Genomic DNA, 24,512 nt, shown 5'->3' with positions numbered 1-24,512 from the left:
CATAGTTCTTCCTTTTAATTAAAAAAGCTTTATAATACAAGCCAGTTTTCTCAATGTCTCCATTAGCAAACCCATATTACTTACACCCACTTTATATACATGACACATGTAAACAGCAAAAAAATTGTCCAGGTGCTTATCTAGGTCAATGGCAACATGGAATCCAGCAGGCTTTATCTTTACTCTCCAATTACATCTGCTGGATTGCTCTATCTCCACCTTTTTTTAAGCTAAGCTGGCTTTTCTACCATTGCTCTTTGTGTGCCTTCAGTTGAGGCAGGAGGTGATGTTATATTCGGTTCTCCATATTCAGGCTACTGGTCTTTATGGAAAAGTTTCATTTCCTTTCAGTGATGTAGGAAGGTGGCAGCTGTCCTGAGGCAATATCAGGAACCGCCTGGGGATGTGCTCTGGTTGTTTTTACTACAAGCCTGAGAATGGAGTGTCACACACACTTCACCACAGTGGCCAGAGCTCTTGGCTATACTTTTATTTAGTTTGCTACTTATGAAAAGCAGAAGAGGTGAGGCTGGCAGAGCCCTGCCATTTATTGGTGTTTGGGCTTACAGTAGGCACTTTCCTGCAATCTCTTTTGATTGCCAAGTGGATTTTCTGCTTTTAGAGTGTAAAGGTACACAGTATCCACTTTTCTATTCTTTATTCTCAGTACACAGCTTAGAGCAGTGAACCTTACAGCTTAGCTGATACCTTCTGATTCCATAACTGTTTTCTAACTTTACAGCATGATTAGGAAATGTTTAACCTATTCTGGGGCTAGACAGGTTTAATGAGTACAAACATGTCATTCTACTGGATTGCTAATACTCAAAGCGATGCATTAAAACATCTACTCTGATTCTAGACATTTTTGATTCTGATTTTGTGTATTATAGATTTTTTCTTGTCAATAAATCTTCCCTATTTAGAATACAATTCAATTTTTATTTGCGTTCCATTTATTCTGCCTTTGTGCTGTGGAACATTAAGCACTAATGATAAATTTAATGCAAGTGATCTTTGTAATAGTACACTGAAAAAGCATTCTGTGGTTTGGCATTCCAGATTAAAGATGGCTAGAATTAAAATAGGAACTGCAAAGGATATCTAGGTGATGTGGGACTGGATTTAAAATCTCAGTTTGGAATTTGCTCCTTAAATTTTTGTTTTGAAGCAGAGTAATAAAGACCCGCTTATTTGTGTCAGTTTAGACTTAAACAAAATCATGTAACAGCTATTATTTTCAAAAGATTTAGTCAGAAAATGATCAAGAGGTCACAAGGCATGGTTATTGTGCATTCATGATGCCAGTTTAATTATATTCCAGCTCTAGGGTGGGGTGAGGTTTCCTAATTCACCTCAGAGAATTGTTGACTTTTAAACTTTAGCTATATTTGACAGCCTCATCACAAATTTGATACAAATTATATTTACAGTTTATGTCACTCATAGATCACATTTGCCTAGCTAACCTGACTGGCCTACAAACCAGATGGGGATTATCCATCTAAATTTTCTCATAATCTTTATCATTTAAGTTACTTAATACGTCTTTTTGGAACTAGAGGAAGTCCAGCAGTATCTTTGATTTGGGTGGGTTTCAACATAATTTCATTGTTAGTGAAATTAAGCTAAGTCCTGCTAGAAAGAAATATTACAGTGTAATTTCAATGACTCTCTCAGCCAGAATTGTTCTTTGGGTTTTGAATTTCCTCCTCCCCCACCTAATCGGTTTAGTTTGACTCATTCCCTCTGTTTATACATATATGAATAGCAGACTTTGTCTTGTTGTCCTGGAAGATTTTGTCTACTGTTTTATTCCCTAATGTGTATTTCCTTGTTCTTGTTCACTTATTTGGAATTTCTCTCTCTTTCCCCCAGGTTTGTCAGGTTGTAGTGTTGCTGTTTTCCTTCTTTTGGAGTGTTTCTGGTGGACTCATAGAATCATATAATGTCCCGAGTTGAAAGAGACCCATGAGGATTACCTAGTCCAACTTTTCTTTCCATTCTTCAGCTGTTATGTTTTTTTTTTTTTCTCATTAGGAACTTTTAAATAAATCTAAATTGAGATGTTCTTATTTTCCAGACCAAAATGAGTCATAGAAGGCTGAAGTTCTGTAAAGCATCAGCAGGGTTCTGATGAAAATTTAGCTGTTTTCCTGGCTGTCTACCCAGGAGATTTCTGAGGATCAGAGAACTGTCCTAGGTCAATTCTGTAATCTGAAGACTTAACCATAGCTAGCTATTGTTCCTGGGTTCACAGTTAATGACCTGCAGCTCTGACAGGCCGTGCCAAACCAGCACATCTCAAAGTTCTGGTAGATGCGCGTTTGGCTGTGGATTTTAGAACTTCAGTTCATCTTGTCTATCCAAGAAACTGGAAACTCAGGTAATTCGGCCTTGTTCACTGTTAGGACACTGATTTGGTCTCCATGTGGTAAAGCTGAATTTTTTTTTTTTTTTTTTTTCTCCCCATGAAACTCTCCTTTCTTGGGTTGGAAGTCTCATTTCTGAACTTTGGGGTGCTCAGGGTATTTTCAGGGTACCAACGGTCTGGGAAGAGGGCTGTCAAAGGGATGGGAGTCTATCACATTAGAGGTGAGCAGATGAAATTTCAAGTTGTGGAATGTTGCATTTCTCAAACAGTCAAAATCTTTTTATCCAAAGTGAAGAACCTTGGAAGTCATAATTTTTCGTACTGTAACAGAAGAGGTTTTCATCAATAGTTACTTCATTTTCTAGTAGTTGCACCTATCTTTTCCTTTGCTGCAATTTCAGGTATATAGTTTAAGAACAGAGGCTCCATAGACATAGCCAAAGAATTTCCAGAATCTCGTTAGACTAGATTCATGGTCTCCATTTACCATTTATTCTTCATGTGCATAAGCTTCTAACTTAGTTACCTAAATAAGATACTGAAACTTAAATAGCGTTAATACCTTCTTCATTTTCTGTTATGATAATCAACTCCTTCTGTTCACTAATCTTAGATCCGTTTTCTCACTTCTGTAGTATGAGTCATAATCTTATACTCATGTATTAATATACATTCTTTTGAATGTATAGTGAAGAAACAGGAAATCACTTTTATTCCTCTTCATTCATCTCTCTGTTCTGAATCTTTGGTCGTGCCATTGGAAGTGTCATATGAAACAGATAAAGCTGCTAAAACACGTCATGTATTTATCATCTCAAAACTCTGTGCCTGTGTAGCAGTAAGAGCCTGTAGGACAGCTGACCATTTAAATAATAGCTAATTCAATGTTTACTGGTTATATCTAATCTAGAGCAAGCCCACGATCATACTGACCTTTTGAGATGTAAACGACTTACCAAGTGAGCCCAGGAGCTGTTTTAGTAGGTCAGACTAGTGGTACTAGTCTAATTTTACAAAATTTACCAAAACATTTGATTCAGAATGCTAATTAACAGACAGTGTAAAGGGGAAAGCATGATCCATCTGGGAGGATGATTCCAAATTTATGTCCTGAATCACAAACACTGATGGAGCCAGCAGTCCTATCCAAAGGTCATTCAAGGCAATAAAAGAATTCCTCTGACTTGAAAAGAAAGGATCTAGCATTTTGGCCTTTATGTTTCCATTTTCACTTGTTTTTCTTTATCTTACATTTCCCTTAGCATTAGGGCCCTTCTGTTCTGAATGCTTTTTCACCTTTGAAACTTGATTGTCATACATATGCCTGTTTCAAATATACACTTTATTTCTGGTTTTGTTGTAGTGTTGGTCGTTGGGTTTCTTTGTTTTTTTGTTTTGTTTTGTTTTGTTTTAAAGAACACCTTTCTCTAAGTACCCTGGGTTGCCCACATTGTGTGAGTGGGAAGGCACTTTCTGCCTTGTGAAATCCGTATACTAATTCATTACATTAATTGGAAAGGTATTTTCTCTTCAGGTTTCTAGGGGAATTTTTTCTATTCTTATTATATTTCTAGTTTTGTATCTATTTATTTTTATTTAGATTGCTCTATTAAGTCCATAGGAATGTGTTTTCCTAAACCTGGAATTGGCAAGCCTCCTTTGGATTTTCTATTCCGGACTTTCTTATTTTCAATAATATGACCCTCAATAAAGAGGCAGCTGGATAAAGATTAAAAAAACTCTAAAAAACATGGATAACCACATTACTTTATTTTTCTGTCTTGGTATCCATGTCTGAACAAGTAACTTTCAAAATTATTGCACTTTGAAAATGGTACTGAAAATCATTAAGACAGCATGTCTGCAGGGTACTCTTTGATTTCTGTTTGTGCATAGTAGGAGACTGAGGTTGGAAGAGAGGATTTGCAAAGTTTGGCTTTGGAGTGGTCAGGGCTGGAATCTCTAAGACTTTTGTTAATGGACTCCAGTGGGTGGTATTTGATCTATCCATGTCTGAAAGCTAAGGGAACGATCTATTTGCAATAGAAAATTCATACTGCCATTTCTTGGTGCGCAGGTGTACTCTGCAGAGAAAGCCAGATCCGTACCTTGAGACCTATACTCTGCTGAGAAAGCCTGAGATCCGTACCTAGACTCCTACAAAAACATCTTTAATGCAACTCTTTTGTGTCCTGCACAGCTCAAATGGCCAGGTACTGCTGCTCTAAAATAGACTGATGAACAAGGCATAATTTTGAACACGCAGTGAAGCAGCCTGTATCAAATGGAGGAATGTAACCCTCATTTCTTTTCATTGTCCCTTGGCTGCATGTAGAATTCTTTCTCCCTACTACGGCATACTGCTGTGAGCAATAAAATAATTTTCTGTATATCTTTTCAGAACTAAATCTAAACAGTTTTGGCAAATGTAGTAAGATTTACTGGCTTGAGGAAGTATTCTCTTCCCTAAATTAAAGCTGTTCGATATGAGTTTTAATAGAACACACAAAAAAATTGCGAAATTCCTCAGTTGCTCTCTTTTCCTTTTTTAAATAAATGGGATCTAATATTGACTAAAAGAAGGAACACGTGGAGCAGCTGCTGCTCAGCTCTGTCTGATAATATGGTACTGACTTCCCACTTTTCATAGATCTTAGCAGACAATAGGGTTTTTTAAATCCAAATTGTTAGGTAATTTCTTCACTCTCTTCCTAACATTACAAGTCATTCCTTATAATTGTTTTCAGCTCTTTCCCAGTATTCCAGTTTCACTTTACTCCTCTATTAAATTAGACTTGCTTATTTTTTTTTCTTGAATATCTTCCCCATCCAGTCAAGTTTGCTCTGAGGAAAATTTTTCCAAGGCAGGCCTTAAGGTATGTTTACTTAAATTTAATAATTTTGGTGGGTTTCGTTGATTCTTTTGACATATGCGAACACCCAATTCCATGTTACAGATTGAGCATTATTATTCCTGCACTTAGGAATTATTTTCAGAGATGCAAATATAAAAAAATTAAATGGATCAACCACAATTTTCATGTTTCTTCTGAAAGAGAATAGAAACCACATTAAATGGCACCATTGATTGGCAATTTGGTTTTCCTTTATTCTTGTTCCAAGATTTTCCAAAAAGATCGCTTCTTGTATACTTTGTTTAACGAGTATAACACTGTACTATCTTTGTGTGAAAAAGAATATAATAGCACTTAGTCTTTTGCACGTTGTATTTTTCACTCTGAGGAATTATGCTAAACACATGGATAGCTGAGGTCAGCCAGGGTGAAGAAAGCTCAAATATTCCACTTGGCCTCAAACCATACCAGCTGTGCTTCTTTTTTCTCATTAGGCTCAGGCTTTTGGCTTGCACAAGCTCTTCCCTTGGCTTTTGTGTGCCTGCAGTGCTGAAGCCAGTCAGAGTCCTGTCGCTAATTCCCAGGATTCAGTTTCTTCTTGCTTTTAGTCACATGTATAACATCACAAGGTGAGTTGGGAGGGTGGCTGAAATCCCCGGGTGGTCTGGGAGCCCAAGGGAAGACAGTCCTGGACAGACAAAGAGAAGCCTTTGTAGGGCTGTGTGTGTTCTGCTAACCCCACAGGGGCTGGGCCCCATGTGCTTTGGGTCAATCTTTTCAGCAGTATAGACCATTGTGGAAGTGGTCAATTTTTACCCTCAAGAATCACTGAAACTCCTTTTTACAGTCAAATTTCAAGACACTTGATCAGCTTTTGTCTGGAACTTTCTTTGACAGGCTTTTGTTGTAGAACAATGAATTTTAATTGGATAAACAACAGAGTAGCTCCTGAGGATGTGGGCTGAGTTAGGACATTCCTTGCTTACCTTTAATTAGCAGCTTTCTCCTCCTTGGAGGGTTTTCTGACCTTTCTTGCCTTTTTTTGTGATAACAAATAAAAAAAATCAGTAATGGTTCCTCCTAAAGGAGTGGGGAGATCTTGGTGATAGGTGGGAGCAGAGCAATTTTGATCTTGCCTGCCAGATAGGTTTCTCCACTTGTGTTCTTCCTGATGCTCAGTGATCATTGTAATGGGCAGCTCAGCAATTATCATGACAGAAATAGAAGTTAAAGTGCCTTCTGCTTTAGGTTTAGGTAATAGGAAACAGAGACCCCAAAACTGTGTAGTGAGAATAAAACTCTTTGAGATGTCTTTTTCCTCTTTTCAGACTTCCTTGTATTTGAAAATACTACAGTAGAGACAGTTTTGTGTCAGACTGCATCTTCCCACTGTACACGAGTGTTGTATCAGGAAACAAAGCAATGTGGAAAGGCTTGCGACTGAAGTTTCACTCAGAGGCACAGTTTCTCCAGTCTGACCAATTTACTGTACAGATTTGCTTCTCTCTCCTTTCCCTACTCAAGTCTGAGTTCATAGTCAAAATTAATCCTGCACCTGAAGGAGTTTTCCTATGTACAGTTTTAAATAGCATGAAAAGTAGCAGTCACTTCCGCATTGCTTTGTGATGCTGCCCTTTATTTGGAGATACTGATACATCTTAAAGAAGTGAAAATAAGACACCACATTTAAGAAGCATTTAAAAATAGACCATGCAGTCAGAACTTGTTCAAGAAGTAATCTACACTAAAAATTAAAAAAAAAAATTGGAGTACACAGATATTTTAGGAATAACATTTTGGCACATCAACTTTTATGAATATTTTCAGGGTGTACCTTTGCCACTCTTCCTTATGTGTGAGTTCCATTGAAATTGGTGGGACTTGCTCCTGAATAAAGCTTTGACAATGCTTTTCTCTAATATGACATCTTTTTCTTGAATGACCTCCTGGCAACCTTGTTCATAAGTCATATTTCTTCTCTGAGTAAAAAGTACCTTCCATCTGTTCTTAATCTGTGTTCCCTTTAACTTCTATTTTTGATTCCTTTTTTCTGTCATCTGTGTTGCATTGAAAATAGAGTTTCCGGCCAACTTTATTTATCCCCATGTAAGGGGTTGTAATTGTTGCAATAAATCTCCTTGCAGTCTTTTCTTTAAGCCTAGACAACCACAGTCATCAGGCAAAAACAAATGATGGAGGCAACAGCTTCTAATAAATTATTGAAGTTTTTACTTAGATGCCACTCTCTAGCCTGGCGTGGCTAATGCTTTCTTTTTTACTCCTTCCAGTGCTTAGCTTTACCAGCTGGGTTTCCTCTTTTTTATTCTCTACCTGGTGTTTACTAATCTGGTCTGTCCTACCAGCTGTTCATGTTAGTTTTGATGAAAGAATGGAACATTTTTTGGAGAAAAAGCAGGAGAGGAATTACTACAATGTCTCTTTCTGGTATTAATTTTTTTTTTAAATTTTTTTTTTTTTTTGCTTTTAATGCTGATTTCTCAGCATGCTGCTACTTTTTAGATAGAAAACCTCAGCTTCTTCCAAACCACTATGACAATGTGTGTTCCTCTTTTGTGGAAATTAACATATTCCCATTCCCACCAGACCATTTAAAGACACTCTTTTACTTTCTTTTCTTGATTGGGAGGGTGGAGAAGAAGAAAGAAGGCTCCTTCTCTGAATCTTTTGATCAGCAGAATAAAATCTAAGATTGAGACTTACCCTGTTTTTCAGAAAGTTTGAGTTACAGGAAACTAGGCAGAAGAAACAACATGTAAATCCATGTAGAGGGTTATGCAGAGTTTTTAGAACAAGCTCCTGAAAGCTTAGGTACCCTTTGTGTGGCACTGAACTCAGGCAGAGCCCAGGAACAACCACGAAGCCACTGATAAAATGAAAAGAATACATTCATTTCTGTTATTTCACAATCCGGGGCAACTCTGAAATAGCACCCAGACAGAGGAAATGCAACAGGAACACAGGCACCGAGGAGCTTATTCCTTGCTAGAAGAAGTGTGAGTGTAGCCTGCCACGGTGCTTTAATCTTTCTCACAGCAGGGCTAGAATCTCAAGCATATTCTCTAGGATGGCTTTGAATTTCGTAGACCTGTGTTACCTGAACACGAAAGGTTCTGCTTGTCAAGCACCCAAGACTAGGCAATGACTAGCATGAGTTAGGTGTTTTTCTACATCCCAGCTGCAAGGTCACTTGAGCATGTTTATAGTTCCTCCCCGCCAAGTCTTGCATTGTATTCTCACACCTTGCTGCTCTCAAAGGCACTTCATGCCGCTTACTCACTATAAATCATAGAATCATAGAATGATGTAATGGTCTGGATTGGAAGACACCTCAAAGATCATCCAATTCCAAGCCCCCTGCCAGGGACAGGGGCACCTCTCGCTAGACTGGGTTGCTCAAAGCCTCATCCAGCCTGGCCTTGAACACTTCCAAGAACAGAGCATCCGAGACTTCTCTGGGTAACCTGTTCCAGTGCCTCACCACCCTCACAGTAAAGATTTTTTTTTTGTTCTTGTATCTAATCTATATATACCTTCTTTCAGTTTAAAGCCATTACCCCTTGTCCTATCACTACATGCCCTCATAAAAAGTCCCTGTCTAAGTTTCTTGTACGCCCCTTTCAGGCATTGGAGAGTCACTATAAGGTCTTCCTAGAGCCTTCTCTTCTCCAGGCTGAACGACCTCAACTGTCTTGTCCTGTCTTCAAAGGAGAGTTGTTCCATCCCTCTCATCATCTTCATGGGCTTCTATTGGATTCGCTTGAACGTACCTATCCTCCTGAAGTCCAGAGCAGTGAGCTTGCTCTGCACCCTCCTCACTGCCCTAAAGATCTTGAACGTCACCATTCAGTGATCACTGCAGCCAAGGCTGCCCTTGAGCTTCACCAGCCCCTCGTTGTCAGTGAGCACAAGGTCTAGCATAGCACCTCTCCTTGTTGTTGTCTCTGACTTGAAGAACAGAAGTTATCATCAATGCACTCCAGGAACCTCCTGGATTGCTTATGCCCCTCTGTGTTGCCCTCCCATTGGGTATTGGGACAGTCAAAGTCCCATATAAGGACCAGGGGCTCAGAGTGTAAAGCTGTTCTTATCTGAAATAAAAACTGTGGATTTGAATATGGGTAGAGTTTAGACTTAAGCAATTAACTTTCCCCTTAGAAATTATATTATAACAGATGTGATAACGTGTTTCTTTGGTAAATTATTTGTAAACCTGCTTTATTTTTCTTATGCTGCCATCACAGATTGGCAAATGTTACGTGAGACTTAGGCAAGGTTTAATGAAGGAAACATGCTAATTTTTATTGAGCCAAATTATGAGGTTCTCATTAATTTTAACTCTTACTGTGATCATTGAGGTTAACAGAAATAAGGGCTAGCTAAAAATTCAGTCTCCTTCATCGTCTCACAAACATTACTTTTTCCTTGTTGATCGTGGTAGGAGAGATCGTTCTGTGTTGTACTTATCCACACTGAAGTACTCAAAGGAAACTGAGAAGCTCTAGTTAGAATGGGGAAGATGTATGATTTTTTTGGATGTTGTGCTGTGTCACAAAATAATCTGTCGATATGAAAAAACTCTATAATCTAAAATAAATAGAAGTTGTCAACAGTTCCACTTAAACAAAGCAAAGAAATATAGACAATTGGACCAAATATATCTGTGTTTCTTTACAAATATTAAAAGTCTGGGAAAAAAACGTCAGTGTTAAAGTTGCTGCTTATAATTGAGAATGTTAATGTAATAGGCGCATTAGAAACTTAGTGGAAGAAAAACAATCAATGCAACAGGCTAATATCAGTGGCAAATTACATGAGAAAGACAGGTAAATTCCTGCCTGTCAAAGAGCAGAGTTTTTTGCCTTGAAGAGTACTTAAAGTCAAATCTCATAGATTACCTATGTCATAGAAGGAAGGATACCCTACAGATTGAAATTACGAGATTAAATAAGGAAAGAAGAACTGTAGCAATGCAAGACTGTACTACAATATTAGGACTGTAATAGTGACTATCCTGCCTAAATGGTGACATTGTCTGTGGCAACCCAAGCAAGATCAAACAGGGCTTGAAGGCAGGAAATACAGTAAGAGTAGGGAGACGTCGTTTACTAAATTGAGATAGGCTAAATGGTCTAGGGGGTTGATTCTGAGTAAAATGTTAAATTTTATAAAAGATTGCTTATACAAGGGCTATTTGTTTATCTTGAAAAAAAAAAGAAAGCAATTCTAAGTAACTCTAGGACTTGGTCTTAGGCAATGATAGAAAGATTTGGTTCAAAATACAGCTCGAACCTGTCTGTGACAGCAACTAGCATACTTAGATGCAGTGTTCTTGAAATTACAAAAAAAAAAAGAGGGGGGAATCTCCCATGGTGATGTTTAACTTCAAAGAATAAACTACAGAAAAATGTGAAAACTGTTGAAAGCAAGCCAAAAATTAAAATGTTTATAGGAATCATGAGAATTGTTTAAATATAGAATCTCACTGCAAGTTGACTTCCAGAAAAAGGCTTTAAAAGACTAAAAAAAAGGTTTGCATAGCTAAGCAGTGGGGTGAAGGAGTATCAAGATCTCTCTTATTAAAAAAAGACTTTTTTATTAGAAGTAAAAGCACTTTATTGAAGTTGAAATTGTGCCTAAATGAAAAAAAAGAAAACATAAACAAGTTAAACATATAAATAAAATAAGGCAGGCCAAAAGAGATCATGAAGAACAACTTAGCAAAAACTACTAGTAAAGCTATTTTCAGGCTTTCCTTAGATAGGTTAAATCCTGACAGAAAATGGGGGGGAGGTATTTTAACTTATGTATGCAGACGTGACTTGGAGTTACAATTGCAATTCCTAAAAAAAAAATATCCCCCACTGTATTCAGTAGAGGACAAAAAAGCAATTGATGTTTGAAAAAGTTTAAAAATTGAATCAAGAACAAAACAGCAAACATCACTGCTCCCCTACAAAAACCTGTCATACGCCCACATCTTGAATCCAGTTTGCACATTTTGCCTCTTCTCAAGAAAGAGACCTCTTGCAGGATAATCAGCGGTGTGGAACAGCTTGTCTGGAATGGCTTCCATAAAAGTCGCCACTACATAAAGTTGGGCTTTTCAGTCTGGGAATCAGAGGGTGGAGGAAGGATCTGTGATGGTATGTTTGGCCCAGAGAAAGTAAATGAGGAACAACGTGCCCTGTTCACCAAATTTTTCACCCAGTGCACGGTGCATCTGCCATTGGAAAGCTCTGTACAGCAGAGTCTTTTGCGTACTACTGGTTGCATACCGGCTCAATGCTGGGTTTCTTCTATTCCTCCTCATCCCAACATGTGACCTCTGAAGTAGATGGTCCTGGGAAAAGACTTTATCCATGCTTTCTAGCTGTTTTATTTAAAGAAGATTATAACTGGCCTTGAAGGAGAAGATTTGGGTTTAAGCATTTTGCCACCAAACTGGCTTATTTTGGTTTCAAGGATTTCTTTGTTTCTGTTTTTAAAACAGTGTAACGTCTTTGGAATACACACGTAAACATGTAATTCTTAGATGCTGGTGTCATTCTGTGTCTGGTGTAATTTCAGCGGAAGAATTTCTGCAAAATTTTGAGAATATGTGGCTACATCTCTGAGAACATTTTAGTAAGTTTCAGTCAATCTAATCTGGAATCTCCACATAACTAAAAGTCAAATTGATTTTGCTGGTCCTTTATTCTTTTTTCTTCATATTTGTTGCACTATTCTGGTTTTCATGGAATTAGTGCAAATTACATTTATTTCAGTGCAAAAGTGATAAGGCCATAAGGCCTTCTGTAACTTTCTTCTTTTTTTTTTTTTGTTTTTTTTTTTTTTTTTTTTTGCCTCCCTCTTCTGTTTTCTCAGAGCAACACTCGATTCAGCTTCAGTACTGCAAACACATGATTGGCCCCTTTTGATTTTAATGAGGACATATCTCTTCAACAGTTATTAGCCTTGAGTCCTTCAAATAACTAACTGTATAAAAGAAATTGTAAGCCTTGAGTGAAGAGTTGAAGGGAGGATGTAGAGAAAATTAGCCAATATGTTGAAGTAATTTTCCAGCAGTGGGCAGACTGCATAGATCTGTGCTGCTGCTTGTATGAAAAACATGTGTTCTGCTACAATTCCATCACCATAAAATCAGAAGAGACCATTTTGATAATTTACTCCAAGCTATATGATACTGAATATCAGCATTCCTTGGTTTAACTATGAACTAGGTACGTTTTTTTTAAGAAAAATGACTAAATTAAGTTTTAAAATTGTTGCAGTAGGAAACTTACAATACCTGTGGTGACAGACTGTTAACTGTTTTAGGCAGCTTTTATCCCATTTAATATCAAACCAAATGCCTCTGACGCATGCTGTATACAAAATATTAATAGTTTGTAAGTCATAAGTTGGTTTTCATAGAGTCAATAACATGGGGTGTAGCAAAGAGAGAACGTCTATTTTATGTCCAGTAAGGCAGAACAGTGGACGTGAAGTCTGTAATTCCCATTGAAAAGTCACTGAAGGGCAAAAATTTCTGGTGTGACCACTGCTGTCAGCCCAAATAGGAACGTAAAGACAAATGCTGGAACATTTTTTTGAAATATCAACAGAGACTTTCCCAGGAGCCGGAGTGAGGCACACGGAAGAAAGACGTTCTACCTCTGTCATCTCCTGCTTATTATTTTATTAATTAGCTTCTTATGTATTGCTGGTAATTCTGGAATGGCTTGAATAGGCGACACAAAGCTAAAGCATAGCTGAAGGCCAGCTCCTGTCCTTCTAACACAGAGTTTTGGTAAGGTGAGATGATAGGAAAGACTCCAAGTGAGAAATTGTCTTTGGAAGTTTTTGCTAACAGATTTTTGGATACAGAGGTACCACAAGAGGCAGAAAAATTAACATTAAGGTAGATCTGGGAATAGATCACTTAATATAATTGTATTTTCTCATATGGTTATGTTCTTTTGATTGTCATTTCATGTAGTACTGGAAAGAACTGACTTTGTAATGCACAAAATGTGGATGTTGAGATCTCACTGTGGAAGGCTATGTCACAGCCTAATTGTTACTTTTTTTTCTCTGTCATTTCTTTGTACAGGTGGAAAACGTTCGGTTACTTGATCGTTTATCATCAAGAAAAGCTGCACTGGGAACCTTGTATTTAACTGCTACCCATGTCATATTTGTGGAGAATGGTTCTGAAACTCGTAAAGAAACCTGGGTACGAATTTTTGCTTTTTCACTTAGCTGAAAGTGCCTTGTACTTTATTGATGGTGCTTTGAAAATAAGTCGTATAACAGTTTAAACATAGTAGATTAGTTCATATGGATGCTTTTATAACTTCAGGGCATGTGAAATTCCAGCCTGGTAATTTTTGAAAGTATTCCATGGATTCTGGTTATTGCAACATAGCAAGAGGAGTAGAAGAGTCTTCATGGTACGAATACCAGATGTGATCGACCAAGGAACAGCTGCTGTAAACTACAGTGTTGCTGCTATACTTCAGGCAGAACTGTACGGGTCAGTCAAAGAGTAGATTTCTGTCTCAACATTTCTCATCAGGTGCTAAGCCTCAGAAATCACAGATGCAGGACCCAGGACCCATTGATGCTATTGTTCTCTGAAGACTTATCCCCGTGGCTTTAAGTGACTCGGGGAGTCCCCTTATCAAGGGAGTCATAATTTCAGAGTTAGCAGGCAACATCATTGGTGATTCACATCCGGGAATTGATTTTCTCTCGTGTATCATTTGTAGGCAAGCAGCTTTGTGTACACTTTCTAGTAACTGGTCAGCTATGCCTGGTATTGCCAAGGGGTCTCCGCTATGCAGAGGGTTTAACTCTCCAGCCCAGTAAGCAGCACGCTGAGTTAAGGACCCTGGAGCCTGGCGATCACCTGTTGTTAAGAAAACTCCATGGCCCCAATAACCCTCGGCCTCCTTTTCGCCCAATTGAATTTGGTCACCCCCAGTTAAAGACACAGCCACACATATTCTGTTTCACGTTCTTTGATAAGACACCCATATTCCTTTTTCAACTTTGCCAGTTCAGTGGCAGAATAGGGTGTTTCCTTGGTGCTCATATGGGGGTCTGTATCTTCATCACTAAGATAAGAAAATTCAGTTTTGATTAAGGGTCTTAAGAGAGGGGGATTTTTATCAAGTTTTCTCATCTCTTCCAATTCCTTTTGTGGATACATCAGGTTAATTTGATGGATAACCTTTCCAGGTGGATAACCTTAACAGATCCTGATGATACTGTGTCCTGTGAACTAGTGTTATGTGAATTAGTGGTACTGATAATGCGATTTACTTCAAGAGCAACCCTTAACGAATATTTTTTCTTCTTTGCGCTCTAATTCCTTTTCCAGATTGGAAATTGTTACTTGTTGACAGTGCATCAGGTTTTCTAAGGATTCTATGATTTTTTTTCTTCATCACTGTGCTGCCTAGGATGGTCTTTAATGGCTGCGACCAAACTAGCACCCAAAACAGAGCAGACTATTGCCCTGTTTTTCCCTGGTTGTAAAGACTTAACCTTAGCCTCATTCTGCAATAAAGAAATTTGGTCCATTATACTCTGCAAATTTTTCCAGTTCTCTTGAGCCCAATCCACAATAAGAGAGGGTCAAGCACCACGGCAAAAAATGCAAAAAATAAATCTCTATCATTAACCAACTGAGAATCTCTATTCTCCTGTTTTTCAGTAATCATTTTTCCTATCCTGACTCAGAAACGAAACAATCTCATAACCGTCTCAGAAACAACAGCAAAAACCAACTCAAATCCACTTGAGAAGGTTAGATACCTGCCAATGGCACTCTTACTCTTTTTCAAGTGTCACTAAAATAAAAATTCAACTCCCCTTTTTTGCGCTCTAAGTTCCGATAGCTGGAATCCCAATAGAGTCCTCAAAAAAAGAGTTTGGAGGACTTTTTACCCCTCTGACTCTATCAGAATCCTGTCTGTGATGCCAATTTATGTCACAATCCGCTCATAAGCGTATGTGTGATGGTTCTTTTCAGCTCTGATCTTGGATTGCAAAAAGAAAGCAAAGCAATAATTCAACAAGTCAATTCCATCCTCTTTTGGTCCCACTACTGCCTCCTGATTCTTATTATAATGTTTCATCACATCTGATGCAGTATTTAAAATTATATTAGGACTGTCATTCTGCCAGTGAGGAGGCCCACCGTTTTAGCCTTATCTGACTGATGCTGGTTCATCTTTTTACTGGACAGATAAATGAAAAGAGCTCCTTTTCTGACAAAAGCTAGCTTACATAGAAGCAAATAAACAAAAGGCTTTGACAGCACAACTAGGCTAATGTTTGAGCAGCTGAGACACTTCAGTGCTTTGTTGTCTGTAGGTGATGTATTGGGCACTGCTTGAGCCTGAAGCTGGAGATAGGACAAAAATAAAAAAGGATGTGTATGGGGATTTTCTCTAACAGTAGTGGAAGCTACTTTGCCTACCCTTCCATGTCATTCTAAATAATTATTTTTATTCCAAAAGATTTAAATCACTTGGCATAACCATTTTCAATTCTCTTACAGGTTCTTCACAGCCAAATTTCCTCTATTGAGAAGCAAGCCACCACTGCCACTGGTTGCCCATTGCTGATCCGCTGCAAGAACTTCCAGGTCATCCAGTTGGTAATCCCTCAGGAACGAGATTGCCATGACATTTACATATCTTTGATACGTCTGGCACGACCAGGTATGGGAAGGAAACTGGCACAAAAGTCAGTTCTCATCCTGAGGAGGGAGAATATAATGGAAGAAATGTAACTCTGCATCTTTGTCATCTGCAAGTTCAGAAAAAAGACTTCATTAGAGATGTGGTACGAGAAAAGTTCTCTGAGCAGACAAGCATAATAAAAGAATCACTTCTGGAACAATGAAGAAAGAACATTATAGCAAGTAGTTCATTCCATAAAGTATGACATTAACTTTTGTTTAGAATAATACTCTGGGGTATCATGGGCCACAAAATATATCATAATGGATACCTTGTGTAGATGTGAATTTGGGAAAATACTGACAAGTCTCTAAATCCAGGGATATTCAACTTCCCACAATGACAAAAAACATACAATATATTTAGTGGACATGTCAAGATTTGAATTTTCCCTTTCTGTGCTGTGCATAAATTTCTTAAAGCAGTGAAAGGCTTTGCAGCAGGTAGTTGATTTATTCCACTAGACTGCCTGCTTTTTTCTGCCTGCTTTTTTCTGTTTTGAATGTGCCCTTTTTTTGAATTCCTGAATTCAGATCAAGATCATTTTGAAACGTTTCTTCTTATAAATGAAAATCCAAATATTGCTTTGAAATCCAACATCTGATCCTCTGCACTGTAGCTGCTCTCCTAAGAAGCAGCTGACAAAGCTTCTAGATTGTTTATCTTAAATGATAACTGTAGAAATACAACACCAACCTCCATCCTTTTATTATTTTAACAGTATGCAAAGAAAATGTTTACCACAGTCTCTACAAAGCTGACAACATTGGCTTTAATTGTTATCTTGCTAGGAGAACATCAATTTTATCTACTGTTCAGAAGGGTAAAAAAATCACAGGAGCAGCCAGCACAGCTAATGAGCCTTATAGAGTATCTTCCGTAATTAGGCTAGTAGTGGTAACATGCGACTGCCACAGCTATAACTGTGATGCAAAATGAAAGTAATCTGAGAAATATAAAAGCAATGAGACAAATTCAGTCAATGCTTCTGCTTGATGTAAATCTAGAGGAATTCTGTGGACCTCGGATGCAAGTATGTGTTTATGCATGCTGGAAGGAACACGATTCTGGAGCCAGGAGGAGGTGTGCGTGCTGCTTTGCCCCAAAACGGCACACTTGATACAGGCATATCGAATGACAAAGGGAAGAGTAGCTGTGGACCCTGCATACAACTTCAGTGGCAGACTGCAGTGGACAAGAAGAGTTAAACAAAGAAGGTGTGATAAGAACACCACAGAATTAGCTCTTTGTATAGTTCAGCTGCACAGCAGTTTTCCTGCTCCTGTAAACTATCCAGTCTTCATGTAAGACTTCTCATTTAAAATCAGAAGGCTCCAATTGCAAGTTAAACCAAATGTACCCTGAAAGTGCTCTGCTGTGCCATTTTGTCTGGGCACAAAGGTGTATGTTTTTTTGCTGATACAGTTACTCAGCATTAGAATGTATTAGAATGTACTTCATAAGGAGAAAAATCGACTTCTTCAGGCTCTGTTTTCCATTCTCTGCATGTTCTTTTCATTCATTCCACCATAGCCAAACCTGAGTGAAGCCAATGTTGTATACTGGCTTAATATATTCTATGCTATCTGATGTCTTAGTTATAGTAAAAGAGCAAATTTGTGTTTGATTTTATTCTTGCTGGTTATTAATAGCATTTTAATAAGGTCAAGCTGTCAGCTGAATTTGGCTTTTTTGCTTAATTAAGCCATTTTGTGAAACAATCTGACCGTAATAGTTATTACAGGTGTGATAGCAGGACTGTTGACGCTTATGGCAAAATGACTATGAAAGATTGATGAAGGTCAAAAACAACTGTTGGCAGATTAGCGGTGCAAACAGAGACTATGGAGTGAGCTGTGATTTTTTTTTTTTTTCAGAGGCTGTAAGTACTGGCGAAGAATTGATAACAGAGCTTTAAGGCATTGACTATTAATACTTGAATATTTTTGTTGCCACCTATAGATACCATCATGTAATAATACTCATAATAGTGAGTCAGACTTCTGTCATAAGTAACCTGAGTGTATTTTTAATAGGTGAGTTTTTAAAGGCTTCTAATATACCTGTGAGCAACAGGTCCAGTTAGAAAGAAAATCCAGATTCTTCTGACAACCAAATAGTGAAAACAAGAGCTCAGATTGCTACTCAGAGCATCTTATTAGAAAGAACTCAGATTAGATTTATGGATTATGCTAAAATTTAATATTAGCAGATGAGAAATAAACCAAACTGACTTCCTAATCTGTGCCAGGACAGAAATTTGAAATTAGAAAACACAGAAAGAGTTTAAACTGTCAGACAATGTGCAAATCATTCTTTTCTTTCTCCTTACTTGTGACTTTGTTGACTTTCAGTTCTTTCCTGACAGTTAACATGAAATTTTCTTTCCTTAGGCTCATCATTTTGTGCATGTGTGTGTACACAATCAATTTAATGAGATTTAAAAAAGCAAAACATAAATTAAATCTTTAGAAGACATTCAAAATAAAAGACTGTTGAAAATGCTGGAAGCCTTGTTATTAGTAGTATTGTAGTTGGTTTTGTTGTTGTTATTTTTATATCTAGTAGTTCCTTACTGTAGTGTTTTAAGATTCTGCTTATTAGGTACAGATTATTAGACAAGAAAGTATAGTATTGTAATTCACTGATCTTGTTAAAATTATATAGTGAAGCACCTGTATCAGTGTGGAACTATGAAATCAAAGAGAACCTAATTTATAATTTACTTCAGTTGTGAAGTTAAAGGTTTCTGTTGGTCAGAAAGTTTTATGGAACTTAGAGCAATAGGATGAAACATGCCCTCATGACATAACAATATCTTAATTATCAATGTGAACGTTAATTTCAAGCTATATGTGGAGTAATTATTTGTATCAGTGACAGCTGGCATTTAATGGCAATGTTGGTCACCAGGATTAAGATGCTCATTAGAATGAATATTCATGCTCCTAAAAAAACCTTCACCACTGCAACAAATGCAAGTAACAAAACATCTATTCTTTCAAAGTATGCTAGAAAATAGTTACAAGTGAGAACATAGGCTTTGTATAGCAAAGTGTACTATTTTGAAAGAGAAGCTACATAAACAATAATAGCAAATTTTGGTTTTGAAGTGTGTTTTCAAGATGAGACAGTTGAAGTGGTTTACTGTTTTGTTTTGTTTGCTTGGTGTTTTTCAGTGAAATACGAAGAGCTGTATTGTTTCTCATTCAATCCAAAATTAGATAAAGAAGAACGAGAACAAGGCTGGAAGTTTGTGGACCTCAATGAAGAATACAATCGGATGGGTATTCCAAACAACTATTGGCAGATTAGCGATGTAAACAGAGACTATGGAGTGAGTTGTGATGGTTTTTTTTGTTACAGAGGCTGTGAAGTGAGTCACCAGTTCTGACTGTGGACTGCTAAAGTGCTTACGTGCAGGATCCCTTTGTGCTCGGTGCTGTACACATACATAGTAAGGTGCAGTTGTTCCACTCTTTCACATAAAAAGGCGTATAGAAAGGATGTATGTTTGTTTAATACATGTGGAAAGTAAGCACAGAAAGCTTGTACACAGCCAGTTTTATACATTAGTGCTTATCTGCCTGGGGAGAAGTTTAAATCATACCTAATGTTCTATGTCTGAATGATAATTTTCCTGACATGAAGGGTTATGTAAAATTACTACACAGTCATTTTAAGGAAAAAATACTTTAAATAATGAATTTGGCAATATTTTTTCCTCACTGGCTATCCTCACAATCCTTTTGAACCCTCCGTGTTTGACTGTTAGTGCTTTTCACAGTCATTTGACAGATTATATCTCTTCCTAGCTGCGTGCTGTCCCATCTAATTCAGTCTTCCATTATTGAAGTCCCTCAAATGTTAACTATTTGTGAGAAATAATAACCAAAGTATATTTGAAGCAAGTTTGTATGTGCATTTTGTTGGCTCTGTTGCTGAAACATATACATGTTAAGGAAGTTCTCAGAGAAGACCGAGTGTGCTCTCAGGGTTTGTTTTCTTTTTGTTAAAACACGTGGAAAAAGTGTTTGACCTTTTTTGAGATAAAGTGTAGGAAATATGGCATTATGCATATAACCCAGTTTGCCATAGCAGTGTCTATGACCATAAGCCCTTTCTTTCTTTTCCTTTTTCCTTCATTACATGTGTCTGATTCTCTCAAAACATAATTTCTTCCTGGGTATCCTAGTGTCTTCAGTCATCTCAGAAAATCCCAGGGAGATACTGGATATCCTTTTGATCCTAGCCAGAACACCACAGTATGAGAAAAAGGAAGTTAGACCAGGGCCCCATTTGTGGTTCCACTTGTCTCCAGAGAGACTTCTGGGCTTTTTTCTGTAGGCTTATTGCGTTCCTTTCAGAAGTGGTAGGCATCATCAGGGCTCCTTGCCTTTTGGTACCCTCATTTCATACAGACTAATTTATTAATTATATTATAATTATAATATAAATTATAATATAATTATTATTAATTAATATTAATTATAGGTCCCCATTTTTGTCCTTTTTTTTTTTTTTTTAAGATCAGATTTACTAGACAAATTTGGCTCTGTAGTCCCTTCCCATCATAAATGAGGGGTGCTTGAGACCTTCACCCACTCCCATCCTTACTTCCAAATTCTACTACAGAAGAAATTGTAGTTGTATATAGAACCTTGCCATACACGATGGATCTTTTCTGGTATGAATGTATGTTGCATGTGTCTATTCTCAACAAAGCATGAATTAACATTTGGAAACAGCCCTTCAATGCTTCTGCTTCAATTTTGGCATCTGTAAGTTAAAATTAATACTTTCCAGCTTCAAAAGACTGTATTGAGAAATTGCAGTGATGTGTATACAATAATAATGGAATATTCCCTGAGATTAGAGTTCCTTAGTATTTTGGTTTTGCTGTGGAGATGGCTAATGCTGCTTGTATTTTGTACACCAAATAAGCAGAATTTCCTTTCACAGGTCTGTGACTCCTATCCTACGGAAGTGTATGTACCAAAGTCTGCAACTGCACACATCATAGTGGGGAGCTCTAAATTTCGGAGCCGAAGGCGTTTCCCAGCTCTTTCCTACTACTACAAGGATAACAATGTGAGTGTGAATTTGTAGCTTTGAAGAGTTTACTTATTTTAGCCTTGCTTTTAAAATTCTTCCAGTGAGGTTTCACAAGAAGAGATCAGTGATTATTGTATACAATAAAGAAGATGGGTTAGTGCAGTCTGGTTAGTGTGGTTTGTGCATATGGACACACTGGAATTATGTTTAGTTCAATAACAGGCATTTAGTGCAGTCATTTAAATCCAGCTTCATCATCCAGTTAACACAAAAAATTGTAATCCTTGTATCGCGGAGTAGTACAAGGGGTCCTGACACATGGGTGGCAGGAGAGTGAAGGCAACTTAGCAGGTGATTGGGAGGAGGACAGAGCAATTCAGCATCTGGTAACCACAGCCTGAGAGCAAGGCTAGGAAAAGGGTTGGGAATGCTGGGGAAAATACCTTCTTTTCAGTTTGGAGGTTGGCATAAGTTGTCAGCTAATAGAGCAATGTGCAGGAGTGGGGTAAGGTTTGCGATGGAACAGCTATGGTAACAGCGGTTTGGGAAGGTCTGCTGCGGGAGACAGGTGCCACTCATGCAGTCTATCATACCCCAAACATTCCCATAGTTCTTTAGTACTGACAAGTTTGATGATGATGTGACAGCTTTCTCTGTGTCATACAAGATCTGTGCACATATGGTAAGATCAAACTCTGGAACTATCTGTTGAGTTGCTGCAATAGCAAAAGTTGACCTTATCCATTGCCCTACTCTTAAACATAGCCCAAGAAATTTCGTAGACGTGCATGCTTATCCTAAGCAGTTGGCCTCAGTCAGCAGGAGGTGGTCTCTTGATGGATGTCGTGGGTAGTGATTGCCACTTAATGATATCTAGTGGTCACTAAGTCAGATTATCTTTCTAGTTTGTGGTTCTGGCAGTACAGCTGTTTCTAAAAGAAGCTAAATAGCATCTTAACCCCAAGCCTATCTTGGCAGACAAGCCATTCTCTCATACTGGTGCCAGCACATACCTCAGCCATTTGGGCCCCCAGAATAATGTAAAGTGATGGGCTCATACTTTCCTGAATCCTAACCTTCATCCACAACCCAAAAAGTAACCATAATCTCGAGGTCTTTACCTGCCTCGTGTATGGTACATTATAGATAAGGGAGAAATGTCTTCCTTCTATTAAAGTGACGGGTTGTGGATATATTCATAGGTACCTTTTGCTTCATGCAAAGGAGGTATAAGCATATATTAAATCACTGGAACATGCGCTCATCAGCAGGCAAGACTCTAGATAACTAGTAATCTGCTTGCAAAAAGTACTAATAAAGTATGAGCAGGTTTTCATGCAATTCAGGGTTTCTGTATTAATCTATTGATCTATGTTTTACTGACTAACTACTGATAGCTCAAAGACTTGGCTGAAAATGAGCATGTCCCTTCTCACAGTAGTAAATAATCTGTAGGGCAGTCTGTGTTGGTCACAACTCAGCAGGCAGATTCTCTTTGTGCTTATGTTCAGTGGAAAGTGCATGTGTTGGCCCCTTACCCTCTGAAGATCTAGTGGCCCTCTGCCTAGCAGAAATAAAATACTCTCTGCTCGCCCATTTCACATTCATTTTTCTTCTTTTCCAATTCCTTTAGCAGGTCGGTTCCTAGTGGGTCTGCAGAGAAACTCTCTTGTCTTCTTCAATAGCACTGATTAATACCTGTACTTATCGGTACATCAGGCTGCCTGACCCACTTCCCATGCAGTAAGGTCTTTCTCCAGAGGCAGTGCTAGAAGCACACACACACACACACACACCCCTCCATGATCTAACTGTGATATGCATTTGCCTTTTCTTGGTCTCAGAATATCTCAGGCTGCTTAGTAAAGCATGTATTGGTGCAGGTTGGGTATTCTCAGTATCATAACCGATAAGTGTGAGCGACAGTACAAAAGGACCAATTCTTTATGTTATATCAATGTTCTTGTAATTGCAATGTTGTACTCTAGAGACCACCTTTCAAGAGTTATTCCAAATCAGGGAAATACTATGTTTAAAATAGCTCTAAAACTTGGAATCAAGACTAGACTTGGACCAATGGGGTTGTTTCAATATTTTCTTGCCTTTTAAAATTAATTTACCCATTCTGCCCTTCCCACATAGCTGTACCCCTATGCAGACATCTAATGAGCTGGTTTTGTAAGTGTGTCTGGATGCTAAATAATTCTGCTTAGTAACTATATTGAGGTTTTTTGTTTGTCTGTTTTTCTGCAGGCCTCCATATGTAGAAGCAGCCAGCCTTTATCTGGCTTTAGTGCTCGATGCCTTGAGGATGAACAGATGCTGCAGGCAATTAGAAAAGCAAATCCAGGAAGTGATTTCGTATATGTTGTTGACACTCGACCCAAAGTAAGTACATTAAATTTCTTGCACGTTGCAAAGCTGAATTTGGGCTGAATACATTAGGGAAGATGCACAGCCCTACTGACTGACCATACTTCTGATCTTAGTTGCACCTGTTGAACTCCACCGGTAAATCAAGATTTATCGGGGGAATTTTAACTATGAACCTTGCCCACATTTTTATCTTTAGATTATTTTTTTTACAGTGAGATTTTGTCTTTTTTATTCTTTAACAAAATACTAAGGAGTCAAAAAATAAATAACTTGAAATAGTAACAGTTTCCACACACGCAGGAGCCACCACTAACTATATTACTGATGAGGTTATTGAAAAATAATTCCAATTGTAAATCTGTATTTACTCTATTATTGCTTGTAATGCTGCAAACATCTGCCTGCTTGTACTAAAATTTTCTGTCCTGCAAGTGGGAAAATTTCAACAACCTGTGAAGAGGAAACTACATTTACTCAGGCTAGAAGAACTGAGGAGACCTTCTTTGAATATCTCCAGCACTTTTGTCTTTTCAAGAGAGAATCTGAACTATGGTGAATAGTGATCTCATATGTGATGCCATATCTTTATAACTTACTAAAATCTTCAGCCCAGATAAAAGCTTTAGAAAAATTATGCTGTGCAGAAACACATGAAACTCAGTAATGATCCAGAAGATGTTAGAAGCTAACAAAACATCTCCAAATTCAGTGTGCTAGCAAACAGCCCAAGGTGATGGGGACTAGATAGGCTTCAGTACTTGGAGGTGGGAGCAGAGATACGTTCTTTCACATATTATCAGGGCTTTGCCTACTGAACTTAACAAAGCATCTGAAGAATAGGACTTGAAGGGGCGTATCTCCACAAAATCCCTAGTACATAAGATGGACGAAAAGATAAAATGAGAGCAAAGGCTTGAGGAAAAGAAGGCTGTTTCAGCATCTTGAAACTGGTGACAGAGCCTGAAAGGGCAAGGTGACTAAAGCTGAGAAACATGAGGAATGGACCAAAGAAGGCCAAATTTGGCAGAACTGGAGAAGAAACAAGGAGCCTTCTGGTTCGCAGTTCTCTGAAGACCTCGGGGCTGGTGAGAAAGTGCT

General features: G+C 38.0%; 1 protein-coding gene across 2 annotated transcripts in view; it reads left to right on the top strand.

Annotated features, from left to right (window-relative positions):
* MTMR7 (myotubularin related protein 7) overlaps positions 1-24,512 on the top strand; it is a 53,181-nt gene that overhangs the window by 5,536 nt on the left and 23,133 nt on the right. Inside the window, exons 2-7 of one of the 2 annotated variants that reach the window (XM_054064980.1) lie at positions 4,452-4,587; positions 13,343-13,465; positions 15,800-15,962; positions 19,163-19,320; positions 20,946-21,074; positions 23,292-23,426. In XM_054064980.1, coding sequence (XP_053920955.1) covers positions 4,549-4,587; positions 13,343-13,465; positions 15,800-15,962; positions 19,163-19,320; positions 20,946-21,074; positions 23,292-23,426 — 747 coding nt within the window. In that variant the 5' untranslated portion in view covers positions 4,452-4,548. The remainder of the gene's footprint in view (positions 1-4,451; positions 4,588-13,342; positions 13,466-15,799; positions 15,963-19,162; positions 19,321-20,945; positions 21,075-23,291; positions 23,427-24,512) is intronic. The other variant, XM_054064981.1, reaches the window with a different exon arrangement.

The sequence above is a fragment of the Cuculus canorus genome, chromosome 4 (genome assembly GCF_017976375.1).
Source record: "Cuculus canorus isolate bCucCan1 chromosome 4, bCucCan1.pri, whole genome shotgun sequence".
NCBI classification, from domain to species: Eukaryota; Metazoa; Chordata; class Aves; order Cuculiformes; family Cuculidae; genus Cuculus; species Cuculus canorus.
Note: the sequence above shows the minus strand (reverse complement) of the source record. Positions and strands in the feature narration are given on the sequence as shown.